We start from the raw sequence: 15,008 nt of genomic DNA, 5'->3' as shown, positions 1-15,008 counted from the left end.
TCTTTCCTGGCCAAACTTACACACACGCTGTAAAATTCTATTTTCTGAATTTCAGAATATCATACACGAATATTTTATCAATCAAAATATTGGATAATTTACAATTAGTTTGACAACTTTTAACTCTAATGAGTTCTAAGTCAAACTACATAAAATTGATTTTAACTAAATCAGCATATTTATGAGATGTTTTCAAACTCACTAAATAAATGAATTTTAAAATTTTAACGAGTAAAATATATGTAAACTCCAGTTTGGTCGATTTAAAAATTAAGGTCAAATATTAATTATTTAAAAATTAAATTAAAGCGATCTACATTTTTATTGATTTAAATTTTAAATAATTACGAGTAATTTTATACATTAACCATCCTAGTGTATTAACCTGGCATATAGGTGATGAGCACTAATAATGATATCTAAGAAACATTAATGATGATGTCCAATGATTGAATTTTAATTGATTGACTGGTTTTGGAAAGATACAATATGATGCTAAATTAAACCAGCTTCAGGAGGCACGTGAACAAGAGAAGATTCTGCTTTTGTGGTCTTCATCACAATCTCTCGTAATCGAGTTTCTCCGACTGCAAGAAAGCATAACAATCTGGTTAAAAAGTAACCAAGGAGAATCCCTTAACAATCATTTATTTGCTAATGAATAAATTTTCTAAAGATTGAAAGAAGTAAATTTTGATCAAGCTGCTAATAACCAACAGCTTCTGAATGATAAACAGTATCATTTACTAAGTGAAGAAACTAAACTAAACTGAAATAAATCCAACTTCTAAATTATGCATTTGAACTCAATGTTAGGAGTAGGTTATTGAGCAACCTAAGCAACAGTTTGAAAAAATTATAACTGATGATCTGATATTCAAAAAAAGGTAGAGTTTCTGTATATGAGAAAACTTAGTCTGAGTAGATCGTGCTCCCCTCTTTTATTTCTTTTTTTTTTTTATTCTCTAGTGACGCATAACCACCGTCCTGCTACAGTGCCACCTGTCGCTGTCAACCGTACACCGTACGTATGGGCGTACCTGCTTGCCCACTATAGGTCATTTAATTTTCTTCCGGTGCTCGTGCTAATAGAGTTACAGCATAGCTGAATTTGCTCCCTTACTTTCCTATGTGATGAGTCTGAGCCCTCTATCAGCCTGGCCTGCTTCAACCGTGGATTAGATGGTGTGCTGTGGGGTTAACTTATTTAGTAGGCTCTGATGGATGGATAGTAGACTCTGATGGGTCTTGAGCCCGACTCTTCTTCCAGAACTCGACCTCAGCTTGAGTGTTAGTGGCCCAGCAGATTCGTCACTAACTGTTTTTTGTTTGGAATAATTTATTTTGCAAAAAGAAATTTAATAAAATATTATAAAATTATGCATGATTTTAATTTTTTTTTAAATGAGATTTTTTAAATTAACACTAATTGAATTCTTTCATTTCAAACAATAAAACAAATTGAATTGAATTGAAGTTATGTAAAATTCTTAAATTTCAAACAGGGGAGATTGATTAGATGATTCATGTAGAACATGTATTGGGGGTGAGAAGTTTAGCTTGAAGAGCGTTATGGAAGTTAAACAATCCATTTCAGAAAAAAGAACAGCCTCTCTAAAGCTTTTTCAACTATACCTTGATAAGCATATCTGTTGGAAGCCAAGCTGGTGCAGTTGGGACCCCAACCCATGCAACCTGCGAGAAACATAAATAAACACTCAGATTATTTTGCATCTAACGGCATTTTGTCCTTAATTCACCTATATTCATTTTATGCAACAGTTCTGGAAACTTTTTGAGATTGAATATGCTATAACATATTTCAGATACAGCATTGGTGAAATGGAATCAGGATATGTTGTTCTACTCTCAAATTAAGACAATATCTCATGTTTCAATATTGATCAAAATTGTCTAAAGAGCTGAAGTAAAATTGGTACTACTTATTTGGCAAAAAAAAAAAAAGAAGAAAAAAGGGTGGTACTACTTACAAGTGCATGCTCCCCTGTCTCAAATATTCTTAAATCCAAGACCTGAGAGACAGCAGAGTCAGAAAAAATGAAGAGGGAAAGGATCAACCAGATTCTGTCATTATGTTTTATATGATTATTTTTTCTGAAAAAGAAAGATAGCCAAATACATAATTTAGCCTCTTATCTTTTTTACATAAAAATCATTTTACTCACTCAACTTTTTATTTTCGTCATAATTAGTCCTTGAACTTTAATAGTGAAAGATAGCCAAATTATTCAGCACTTTTGAAATTGAAGGGCGAAATAGAATAAAAGATAAAGTTAAAAGGATAATATGAAATTTAGTGAAATTATGAGGGGTCAAATTATACATCCAGCAAAAAAATAGTAAAGCTACCTCTCCACGGTCTTCGTAAATGTAGTCCAATCCTTTGTAAAAAGGTGGATGCCCAACAGATAAATACTAAAAAAAAAAAGATAAGACAGTCAAAGAAAAAATCAAACAAAAAAAGTATAAGGGCAGAATCTGCATTTCTCAGACAATGATAATAAATTAAATTATCTGCAAAACTAGCAGAATCTTTTCTGTATCCAGAAAGTATAAGGGCAGTTCGTATACACTTACATTTACACTGTTGAGATACTTCTCTTTATCAACCCTTACAATCTGACCTTTCTTCACTGCCCAATTAAATACAATCCATAAAAAATTAAGAAAACAAGCATATCTCATCCTTCATTTTTCATAGAGCTAATTAAGCTTAAGAACTCACTTGAATAAACTGGTTTCTTGGGAAGCTTTTTAGGAGCAGTGGTTGAAGGTTTTGCATTAGTGGAGGAGTCAGAAGAGTCTTGAGTTTTGGTTTGGGTAACCTTTCCTACTTTCTCTGGTTCTGCAGATTGTGCGCCTCTAATGGATAAAGAATGAAAATGGGTTCTTCTTAAGCCTTGTTGATATGGAGATGGGCATCGGAAGTAGCTTCTTAATGGAGGGGCAGACAGAGCAGCAGCCATACCAGAGAGATAGAGAGCTACTCGAAGACGTCACTGTTTCGGTTTTGGACAGTCAGGACTCTGGAGGCTATAGATAAGTGACTAGTGAATTAGCTTGGCTGCAGGGCAGGGCAGGGCAGGGCAGGGCGACTATTTTTAATCAAAGGCGAAAAGGGCATTTTGGGAAATGCATTAGCAACCAATACACATTAGAGGGTAAATCCTGATTTTTCCGAATTTGATTCCACGCAGGACCGATGACAATAAAGTGTAATTATAAATTATAAATAATATATTAATAGAAATAAATTATAGATTATAAATTTTCTAATTTAATTATTAGTTTTTATAAATTATAAATTAAATTTTATTTCATTTTGTTCATTAATATATATAGTAGAGGCCATGAAAGTTAAAAATTAAATAATTAAATTTTTATGGAAATGGATTTTTTAAAAGTAAATAGGTTTCAATTTTTTAAAAAAATTTGTTCACAAACTCAATTTTTATAAATAATTTAGAATTTTTAAATACTATTTACATTATTTTTATAGAATTTTGTTTAAATTATAATAATTGTAGAATTTGAGTAACTAAAAATATAAATTTTTACAAACTTTACAATAAATTTAAATTATAAATTTAAAATAAATTAAGTCCTAATAGCCAATGAAATTTAATCTTTTTATTGCGATAACTTTTAGATTATTTTGAATATTTTTTACAAATATTAACAACTATAAACTGTTAGTAAAAAGTTATTAAATCATAGAATTAGTGACAAAATACTTTTAATCAATTATCTTTTTGTATTTTTATTTAAAATTAAATTAAAACTTAATAAAATATATTTGAGGTATTTAAAGAATTTTTTAACTAATTTAGATTTAAATAGAAAAACTATTTAACCAACCAAATTAAAAAATTTTCAAATAACATTATATGACTACATTTTTTTCTAATTAATTAAACTAAAATGATTTGTAAGTATTAAATAAACAAATTTGTAGTTTTTTTACAATTTCATTATTCCCTGCTTTTTCTACTTTTAAATAATTATAAATGGATAATAGACATAATAAAATCAAACTGAACCGAATAAATTAAAAATTAAAATTTTAATATTTATAAAAATCGAATTGATTTTGATCAGAAATCAAATTAAACCGAATCAACCTGATTCAGTTTGAATTTTTAATAAATTTTTTATTTTTTATATTTTATTTTTAATATTTTAAAACTTAATTAAAATATTTTAACCTTAATATGATCTAATATCTTTATATTATTAAAAATAATATACTATTATCACTAATCGGTTTGATTCATTTTTTTCTTTTTTCTGATCAAAATCGAATTGATCCGAAATAAATGAAATTTTTAAAATTAAAAATTGAATCGAACTGAAATGAATAAAAAATCGAATAGAATTTTTAAATTAATTCGATTCGATCAATTTTTTCAATTTGAACCGAATAACATTATAAATATACATTATATACGCAGCTTATTAATTTAATATATATATATAATAATTTTATGATTAATAAAATTTTCACTTTGTTTTCTTTTATATATATCTTTTTACTCATTTTTTTTCTGTTTTCGGATATATTTATATTACTTTTCAAGTTATAATAAAATTACATTATAAAAAAAATTGTGGTACTTTTATTATAAAGATTGTAATATGTAGTATATAATTTAATTAGACGGTGTAATAAGTCGTAAGCATAAATTGTAACTTGTGGAAATATATATATATATATATATATATTACTATTTAATTCTTAGATTATAGCACTAATTAGACTCTGTATTTTTAGTCCTTTTACCATTAATATATGAAATAAAAAGTGAGGAAAAAATTAATGATAACGATGATAATACTTATTAAAAATTTTTTTTATAAGTTTTCATAATCACAATAACTATTTAATTTATTTTTTAAAAATAAAAAATAGAAACTAACCCGTTAATTTCATTATATCACGACTTAATAGTTTATTTTTTCTATATATAATCCTCTTTTAGCAGAACAGATAAAAGGAGACTTTACATAAAGCTAAACCAATTGATCTGTGGCGTAAAAGGTTGGAAGAACATCTGTTTCAGGTCGGCATGGAGCCGAAATGGGAAGTTTTCTAGGATGGGATGGTGGCATGACAATATAAAGGGGGTAAGGTGGGTTGATAATGATCCCCAAACACACATTCATTTATTAAGATACCCTTTCATATTAATTTTATGGCTCATAAAACACTGATTCTTTTAAGTTTGTAGTCGCCTCTCGCAACAATATCTTCTCCAAATATTGAACCAGAATTCTCTACTGTATACCTAACTAATGCTGTTATTCAAAAATAAATTTCAATATCTCTAACAGTCATTATCTGCATTATCCTCCAGAAAAAATGAAATATTATCAATAGGATACAAGGTGAATTATGAGAAGAACATATGTTCAAGAATTAATTCGGTTGATGTAAGAGGATTGCCTGGCGTTGATGAAATCCATTATGCTGGATCCATCACCGTCCTTCACGACTCTTCCATTTTCCATGTAAAAAGCACCATCTGCATATTCCAATTCTTCTAATCGATGGGTCACCCATAAAGCTGTAATTTCATTAGATGCAGCTAAGGCGTTCTTGACTGCTTTAATCACGCCAATCTAGCAATCAATAGCCGACAATCTTATTTAGAATATCTTTATCCAAATTGATTAAATAATGTTTATCACTGGATAAAAAATCATCCACTTAATCTTTCAGCATATCAACTTTCCAAACTTTGAACTGTTCATTTTTGGATTTGGAAAATAGGGAGATATCGGATTTGTTTAGTTGCATTTTTATTTCATTAGCATAATGACCTCATTCAAAGCACAACATTCTTTGAAGTTCAAAAACTTCCAAAATAGTAATATTGAAGAAAACACGACAGAGTAGAAGGGCAATGTTAGAATGCATATTCCTAACCGACCCACCTGCCAAAAGAAGACTGAACACTACCTCAAAACAATCAATCAACCCATCCTAGCTGCCAACTAACGCTATGCCATTACAGGTTCTTCCCACACTGGCAACATTCTGTTTGCACGTGTTATCTGGTGGTGATTGTGACCACAGAAGAAATACAAGATACATTTCAACTGTCATGTGAATGAAAATAGTATTTAACATTGCATAGTTGTTGAGACTTGAGAGTTCCTAAAGTATCATCTGCTCTGATTTTTGTCTTATCTAATAATGACTCTGTTTTTTCATCATTTCTCACATAGCAAGGTAAAGTAGTCAATTATAATTCCAAGTGACATGCAAACTAGCATAAAAATTTGTAGACATGGTGCACATATAAATGCTCATTGCCAATACCTTACATAATAGAACCTAATTCACATTATCAATGGATTCAATTTTCCTGAAACATGTCAAAGTCTGATCCTTTTTTCCTTTTTCTGGAAGAAATTATACCTGATCATTTTGGTCCAAGAATGTAGTGAGCTCATCCAACAAAAGTACCTTGCATGCTTCAGCTAGAGCACCAGCAATGGCAACCCTTTGTTTTTGTCCACCACTCAGGGTTTGAACCGGCCTCTGATGAGTGCAGAAGAAGGTAATTATGCAACACACATCCAATTAGAATATTCAAAAAGCTACATAATATATAATCCTACTTGCTTGTAGGGAGACATGCCCACATCATCCAGAGCTTTTGACACTCTTTGCCTAACTTCACCCTCAGTCAGGTTGAACTTACCAAGGCCAAATGACACATCAGCCTCTACTGTAGGCATCACTACCTGTAACAAGAAGATGTGGTACGTATTATAGAAAAAGAAAGAATAATGCAAGTAAGAGTAAAGGTAATTAGAATTGGAAGGGGAAAGCTTGAGGGTAGTTTGGGTATATTTTCATAGAGTAGTTAAAACAGCTGGAATTTGTTATCAGCTGTATTCTGTTATAGTAACAGCATATATAAGGACTCACATTTGTAGGGAGGCATCGAGAATTTACTAATACAATTTCAGTCTCTATTCCTCTCTAATTTTGTTCTTCTTCTCTTTCTCTTCTCTATTTCTTTTTCTTTCTCTCTCTTGCATCTCTCCCTTATACTGTTTGGCAAGTTGCTACAGCATATTCGGTATCAGAGCAAAATTGTGAAGTGAGTTCTATGTCGATCTTCCAGTAGAATTGCATCATGACAAGATCAGTGATTGTGAGTGCTGAATTTGCGAGGATTTGATGAATTGGAGCAGGTGAGAGTTATGCAAGAGGTGTCCAAGAGGAATTTGGAAGTGTTACAGCAGGAGATGGAACAAAATGCTGCCGAAGCTAAAAATTCAATTACGGAAGAATTGTGATACCTTCTCTCTGGGATTATGAATGATAAAGGAAAAAGGGGGTATAACACCAATCACCACAGTGCAATTGGCATGTCTCCCTTTGAAGCCCTTTATGGGTATTCCCCAACTCCATTGACATTTTTGCCCACTGCTAAGACATCAATAGCTACTGTTTATGGGTTTTTTTATAAGAGACAGTATTGTCAATTACTTAAAGAAAATTTACAAGCTGCTCAATTGAGAATGAAGCAGCAAGCAGATAAACAGAGATCTGAGAGAGCATTTGAGGTTGGAGATTGGGTATTTCTTAAACTGCAGTCTGCAGCCTTACAGACATACCTCCTTAGAATGAGAAAATCTTTGAAACTTTCAGCCAGATACTATGGACCATTTCAAGTTTTTGCAAAAATTGGGCAGGACACTTATAAATTGCAGCTACCTCCTAATTGTATTATTCATCCTGTTTTTCATGTCTCCTTATTGAAGAAGAAAATTGGAGACAATATTACACTGATGCCAAATCTACCTACCATGTCTGCTAATAATTTTGTGGTAGCCCCTGAAAGTATTCTTCAAACAAGGACTATTTTGAGGAATTGACAACAGGTTCTACAAGGCCTTGTTAACTGGGTCAACCTTCCTATTGAAGATGTCACTTGGGAGGATCAGACTTTCATCACAGCTCAATTCCCCGATTTTACACCTCCTTGGGGACAAGAAGGTTCTCATAGAGGGTGTATTGTTACGTATAATAGAAAGAAGAAGAGAAATGTAAAGGAGGGAAACATGTAATTAGAACTAAGGGTAAATTAGGTATAGATTCATAAAGTAGTTAGATACCTAGAAGTTTGTCATCTAGCTTGTATCTGTTAGAAAACAGTATAAGCGTGCAGCTCAATTGTAGAGAGGGTATCCAAACAAAATCATTATAGAAATACTATTCTCTTTTCCTCTCTAATTCAGATTTCTCTTTTCTCATCTATTTCTTCTTCTTTCTTCTCCTAGTTCTTCTTCTTCTCTTCTCGAATCCTTTCTCCAGTACTATTGGCAACTTTGCTACAATACATACAGGAGTAGGCAGCTTATCATTTTGGTTGAGAATGTAAGCACCCATAGTTCTATGGATGCTAGGGTTGCAGCTGAGTTAAAATTACCCCTGGTAGAGGTCCCTGAGACAGCAGTGATAGTGGCTGATGGTAGGAAAATGTCCAGCTCTCTTATGTGTCTAGGATAAACTTGGTGGATAAAACACTTGAAATTCACATTTGATCTCAAGGTATTGGATATGGGGAGCTTTGACACCATATTAGGGGTGAATTGGATGAAGTTATTTGATCCTATTTTGTTTTGTTGGATTTCATCCATTCCACAGTGATATTTAATAAGGGAGATTGGTCACATTACAGGACATAGCCTTATCCTTTACAATCAAATTGTTGTGTTGCTGTGATTCTGAACACCTATTGCAGAAAAGAGGGATAGATTGTCAGTCTCCTCTGTTTTGCATTGTTATGCCATTGGAGGAGGGACACCAACTAAAATATGTCCCTGATTCAGATACTCATCTGAAAGACATGCAACTGTTATTAGCCAAATACCAAGCCATCTTCCAAACCCTTTCAGCCTTACCACCCTTCAGAAATTATAACCACTGTTGTCAAAATCTTACGATTCTTGATACAAATCTTACGATTCGAATGTATCTTTCAATAAATCAATTCGGATCTATGAGGTGAATCTTAAATGTACCTGAATCTTACAATTCTTTATTCAATTCTACATCCTAGCGATTCAAATGTGTAGGGTATATGAAATTGACTAAATCAAAAAAATTGATAGTGAAAAAGGTGAATAAAAGAACTTTTCACTCGATGCAATAAATTCTCTTATATTTTCAAAATTTAAGATCTTATTCATTTTTGCTATAAAAAAAAGTGCATATAACTTCCCTTAGCTATTTTTCTTCCACTAACCATTCTTTAGTTATTTTTCTTCCGCTAACCATTCTTTTCCCTCTCCTTCTTGTCTTTTTCCTTTTTTCTTTTCAGATAATTTACTTAACTAATTATAGTTGTTAAGTTATAATAGTTTATATTTATAATATTCTAATATGCTATCTTTTTTTACTATTTAATTATTTGATCAAACTTACAGGTATATGTATAATGATAAATATTATCTATAATTCAAAGTATGTAATTTATAACAAAAAATTATATGACATAATGCATACATATTATCCTATTATGAAGAATATTTCCAATTAAATAAATAATAATTCTATATTTATCAAAATATGTCATTATGATTTTTTTTTATAACATATATCATTTTTAATTGATTTTTGGAAGTCTTAGCGAATCTTACGATTCAATTCTCAATTCTTGAAATGAAATTTCGATTCACGATTCGAATATCAATTTGGCAACTATAATTATAACCACTCCATTCCCTTACAACCTAATACTCAACCCTTGAGCATTAAACCCTATAAATTCCCACACTACTAGAAAAATGAAATTGAGAAATTGGTCACCAAAATGTTGGAAAGCTCTCTCATATAGCTCAACTCCAGTCCCTTTTCTTCCTCTGTTCTGTTCTGTTAGTCAAGAAAAATGATGGATCTTGGAGATTTTGTGGACTACAGAAAATTAAATAGTCTCATCATTAAAGTCAAAATCTCTACTCCCATTATAGATGATCTACTAGATGAGTTGCATGGGGCTAAAATCTTATCAAAAATAGATCTTAAGGTAGGATACCATCAGATTAGGATGGACCCTCCAGTCATCCCTAAAACTGTTTTTAAAACCCATCACGGTCACTTTGAGTTCAGGGTGATGCCTTTTTGGGCTTACTAACGCCCTTGCCATAGTTCAAGCCCTCATAAACCACATCTTTCAGCCCTACCTCATAAAATTTGGACTAGTATTTTCTATGATATACTAGTCTATAGTTTTGATTGGGAACTTCATCTACAGCACCTGGCTACTGTTTTCAAGTGCTACAACAACAGCAATTGTTTGCTAATCAGAAAAAGTGATTGTTTGGGAAGACAAAAATTTACTACCTGAGTGATATAATCTGTGCTGAAGGAGTAGCTGTTAATCCTGCTAAGACAAAAATAATGTCTACCTGGTTTGTTCCTAAATTAGTGAAAGACTTGGGAATTTTTTGGGCTTGACTGGGTATTATAGAAAATTTGTAAATCACTATGGCATCATCACCAGGTCCTTAACTAATCTGTTAAAAAAAGATGCTTTTTAGTCGAGGAAAGAAGCACAGAGGTCCTTTGAGACCCTGAGAGAAGCTATGACCAAAACACCAGTCCCAGCGCTACCAGATTTCACTCAAACTTTTACAATGGAGACCAATGCAAACATTGCCAATATGGGTGTTGTCCTGCAACAAAAAGGGCATCCTATTGCTTATATTTCTAAAGCTTCTAGTCCTAGAAGTCGAGCAGCTACATGTGTAGGAGAAAGAACTATTCGCAATTACATTTGTTGTTAAAAAATGGAGACACTATCTCAAGCAGAGTCCATTCTACATCAAAACTGACCCTGAGAGCATTAAACACCTCTCAGAACAGAAGTTGCACACAAACTTGCAGCCAAAGGGGTTTCTAAGCTTTCAGGGTTGGACTATAAAATTCTATAAAGAAAAGGAGCAGAAAATAAGGCTGCTGATACTCTATCTACAAGACCTATGATTGAAGGCTGCTTTGTTGTTCAAGCTACAATAGTCCTACAGCCAACATGGACACATTCCCTTACTGCTAGCTATGAAGGGGATGTGTATGCCACCAATTTGCTGTCTCAGATTCCTTAACTCATAAAGGTTATGCTATAAAGAAAGGGATACTTTATTATAAGGACAAGTTATATGTAACCAGTGGAGGGAACCTAAGATCTCACCTACTAGCCTTGTATGGCCATTATGGGATTCAAGCCACATACCTGAGGCTTAAAAGGCATTTTTACTAGCCTAATATGTTTAAGGCAGTAGTAGAAAGGGTTAAGCAGATGCAAATCTGAGCATTGTGCCACTCCTGGTCTTTTAGAGCCCCTATTAGTCTCTTTCCAAGCTTGGCAACACATCAGTATGGACTTCATTGAGCAATTGCCTAGATCATGAGGCAAAGGTACTATTCTGGTGGTGATTTGTAGATTCTCTAAGTATGCTCACTTCATTCCCTTAGCTCATCCATTTTCTGGTAGAGATATTGCTAAGAGTTTCTTGGATTTTGCAGTCAAGTTACATGGAGTTCCATTGTTCATAGTCTCTAACAGAGATAAAATATTTACTAGTTTATTCTCGAAGGATCTGTTTAAATTGCTGGACATCACACTTTGCTATAGTGCAGCCTACCATCCAGAGAGTGATGGTCAATCTGAAAGACTCAATCAATGTTTGGAGGGGTACCTACGAAGCATGACTTTTTACTGCACCCTCAAAATGGCTCAAATGGCTTTCCTTGGCTGAGTGGTAGTATGATACTTCCCACAATAGTACAATTGGCATGTCCCCTTTCGAAGCATTGTATATGGATACCCTCCAGCACCTTTAGCATTAATTCCTTCAGTGGATACTCCAGTAGCTTCTGTTTCTGATTTCCTCCAAAAGAGAGAAACCATGACTCAATTACTAAAAAGCAACATATTTGAAGTCGGGGATTGGATATTTTGAAACTTAAGCCCTACAGACAGACTTCCCTAGTTGTAAGGAAAACACTTAAGCTTTCAGTCCAATATTATGGTCCTTTTCAGGTCTTGCCAAGGTTGGCTTAGTAGCATACAAGTTGCAGCTTCCCCCTACCTCTACCACTACTCCTATGTAAGACCTATCAGTGATGTCCAATGAAAAAATTGCAGTTGGTCCTAAAAAGTTGTTAAATGTGAGAACTATTTTGAGGCAAGGGAAGAGGGTGCTTCAAGCCCTAGTCAAATGGGTCAATTTTCCTCTTGAATATGCTGCTTGGGAAGACCAGACCTTCCTTGCAGCTCAATTCCAGATTTTAAACCTTCTTGGGGACAAGAAGGTTCTCATGGGGAGGGTATTGTTACGAATTATAGAAAAGAAACAATAATGTAAGTAAGGGTAAAGGTAATTAGAATTGGAGGGAAGCTTGAGGGTAGTTTGGGTGTATTTTCATAAAGTAGTTAAAACAGCTGGAAGTTGTTATCCAGTTGTATTATGTTATAGTAACAGCATATATAGAGGACTCACACTTGTAGAGAGGCATCGAGAATTTAACTAATACAATCTCAGTCTCTATTCCTCTCTAATTTTGTTTTTCTTCTCTTTCTCTTCTCTATTTATTCTTCTTTCTCTCTCTCGAATCTCTCCCATGTACTATTTGGCAAGTTGCCACAGTACAATATGCCTTCATTAATATGATGCATTCATGCATGTCTGTGATTCAAGCTCCTTTACAACTTCATTTTCTGGTAATTTAATTGTTAGATACAAGTTTCTAAGCAATCGTATACTATCCCTATAAAATTAATGTGGAGAGAGGAGGGTGAGGGGCGGGGAGCTTGGTAACCGAAGGGAATTCTCATGGTTCTAAAACCCTAACATTCAATGGTACAAGATAGTGTGAAACAAAGATGACTTGATAAGCTTTGAGGGGGAAAAGAACAAGGCAAAAATATAAATGTCATTCTCTAACTTCTCATTTTTATTTCAAAATTGAGGCTCAAGTTCCCATGTATATTGCATCTAATCTCAGATTGACATGAATTCAGTTTCCAAGCCAAATAAATAAATAAGAAGAGAAAGAAGAAAAAGAACTACCTGATGGTCTGGATTTTGGAAAACAAAGCTTTTAGGCCTTTTCACATACAATGCTCCACTGGTTGGCTGTAAAAGTCCAGCCAAAATCTTTCTAATTCACAACACAGATTCCCATCAGCAATTCACATCAAATGCACAATTTATATCACTTGAACATATCATCATGAACACTCAACAAACCCAAAACAGAGGCATTGGTTACTTTAAAAGAGTTGCAATTCTTCTCAATCAATTTATTTTCTTTCTTTCTCTACCAATCATCATTAAAGCGTTATACAGCCCAAACCCAATACTATATAGAATGCAGGCAAGAAATGGTAAAAGGTTTTTTTTACCTTCAGAAGGGTAGACTTTCCACAACCATTGGGACCGAGAAGCATCCAAAGTTGTCCAGAGGGAACCCGTAGGGAGCAGTCCTTAAGAATTGGAACCAATTTCCCTTGCCTTGTAGCGAATGAAAAGCTCAGATTGCTACCTTCAATGGCAATATTCCCAGTAGTTAATCCTGCGAATACAGATACCGAAGGGGGATAAGGGAAAGCAGGATAAGGGAAGGAATTAAACTAAAATTAAAACAAAATCAGGAAAGAATCAGCACGAGTAAGAGAAACCGGAAATCTGTTCGAGGAATTGCCTATCACAGAGGAATGGATTTTGAACCTAGCGCTAGGAGAAAAATGAAGAGAGGGAATACGAGTAGATATGCCAAACACACTAGAGAGATCCATTCCCATATGCTTTAGAGCAATTGGTGTGTCATTCTCATAGAGAGAGCATTTTATTTTTGGGCAAAAAAAATGCATTTTGTTCTCCTTTTTTTAAATGTAATTTTAATATTAAAAAAATCAAAAATAAACTTTTTAAATTTTTAGGGGTTACTTTATTTAAAAAAATAAAATTAATTTTTTGCAAAAATAATTTAATTCTTACAAACTTTAATCAATTTATAAAAAAATATTACATTAGTACAAAAATAATAATATTATTATTATTATTATTATACAACATAAATATATATTTATAAAATTAATATAATAAAGTATATTTGTACAGTAAGTTACTGTTTTTATTAATTTGTCACTATTTTTTATTAATTTGATAAATTGTTAATATGCGATGAATATCCGACTTATGGCCGTAGTATAAAATTGCATGGCCCAGTAAATATCTACTTATGACCATAGTATAAAATTGCATGGCCCAGTAAATATCTACTTTGTGACCACTTAATTAATGAGATTAACCCTTTATAATCTTAGCATAAAATGACTTAGTGAGCTAACATGTGTTTGCAGATATCCGCCTTATAATCTTAGCATAAAATGTCTTAATTAGCGGGATTAACACCTGGTGTGTCTGACACATTCCCGCCTTGTGGTATGGATATAAAATGCACTTAGTGATACTAACACTCCCCAACTCGTGGTCTTGGCATAAAATACCTTAATTAACCGGACTAACAACCGGTCATTGGTCTGGCATGTCCATCTTGTAATCTTGGCATAGAATGTCTTAATTAGCAGAACTAACACCCGGTCATGGGTCTAGCGGATACCCGCCCAGTGGCTTGAGCATATAAACGGCTTTAGTTAGCCAGACTAATAGCTGGTCATCGGCCTGGCAAATATTCATCTTTTGGTTTTGACATAAAATGTTTTAATTAGCGAGACTAAAATCCAGTCATGGGTCTAGCAACCTGCCTTATGTCCGGGCACAAAATTGTAATACCCGGCTAGACTCCGGTATCGGAATTCCTACCGTTCAGTGGAATCTCGAATGTCGGAACCCTCTAGAAGGGTAAAATCATGTTTTTATAAAATATTTTCATGTATTTTATGATTTTTATGAAGAAAGGAATTGAGTTAAAGTTTTAAAGAAAAGAAAGAAAGAGAATG

At 33.1% G+C, this 15,008-nt stretch overlaps 2 protein-coding genes across 7 annotated transcripts; both read right to left on the bottom strand.

The window, feature by feature from the left end:
• Window positions 1–436: 436 nt before the first annotated feature.
• Window positions 437–3,106, bottom strand: LOC110629470 (NAD(P)H-quinone oxidoreductase subunit O, chloroplastic). 4 transcript variants are annotated; one of them, XM_021776455.2, is made up of 6 exons: window positions 2,747–3,105; window positions 2,599–2,654; window positions 2,371–2,436; window positions 1,992–2,033; window positions 1,636–1,695; window positions 437–587 (listed from the first exon to the last, which is right to left on the bottom strand). In XM_021776455.2, exons 1-6 carry the CDS (start codon window positions 2,985–2,987, stop codon window positions 558–560), a joined length of 495 nt encoding a protein of 164 aa, XP_021632147.1. In that variant the 5' UTR covers window positions 2,988–3,105; the 3' UTR covers window positions 437–557. The 4 variants fall into 4 exon arrangements, with proteins under 4 accessions (XP_021632147.1, XP_021632148.1, XP_043805364.1 ...); XM_043949429.1 differs by lacking the exon at window positions 437–587 and adding an exon at window positions 665–1,318; XM_021776456.2 differs by lacking the exon at window positions 1,992–2,033 and having other exon boundaries at window positions 2,747–3,106.
• A 2,188-nt stretch (window positions 3,107–5,294) lies between these two features.
• LOC110629075 (ABC transporter I family member 10) lies at window positions 5,295–13,894 on the bottom strand. Of its 3 annotated transcripts, XR_002490159.2 has the most exons (7): window positions 13,712–13,880; window positions 13,449–13,618; window positions 13,114–13,200; window positions 6,646–6,771; window positions 6,443–6,565; window positions 5,956–6,075; window positions 5,501–5,640 (listed from the first exon to the last, which is right to left on the bottom strand). XR_002490159.2 is itself a non-coding variant. In XM_021775938.2 (6 exons), exons 1-6 carry the CDS (start codon window positions 13,845–13,847, stop codon window positions 5,431–5,433), a joined length of 816 nt encoding a protein of 271 aa, XP_021631630.1. In that variant the 5' UTR covers window positions 13,848–13,894; the 3' UTR covers window positions 5,295–5,430. The 3 variants fall into 3 exon arrangements, 2 of the variants coding, with proteins under 2 accessions (XP_021631630.1, XP_021631629.1); XM_021775938.2 differs by lacking the exon at window positions 5,956–6,075 and having other exon boundaries at window positions 5,295–5,640; window positions 13,748–13,894; XM_021775937.2 differs by lacking the exon at window positions 5,956–6,075 and having other exon boundaries at window positions 5,295–5,640; window positions 13,712–13,876.
• Between the last annotated feature and the right edge of the window lie 1,114 nt (window positions 13,895–15,008).

This window comes from Manihot esculenta, chromosome 13 (assembly GCF_001659605.2).
Source record: "Manihot esculenta cultivar AM560-2 chromosome 13, M.esculenta_v8, whole genome shotgun sequence".
Taxonomy (NCBI): Eukaryota; Viridiplantae; Streptophyta; class Magnoliopsida; order Malpighiales; family Euphorbiaceae; genus Manihot; species Manihot esculenta.
Note: the sequence above shows the minus strand (reverse complement) of the source record. Positions and strands in the feature narration are given on the sequence as shown.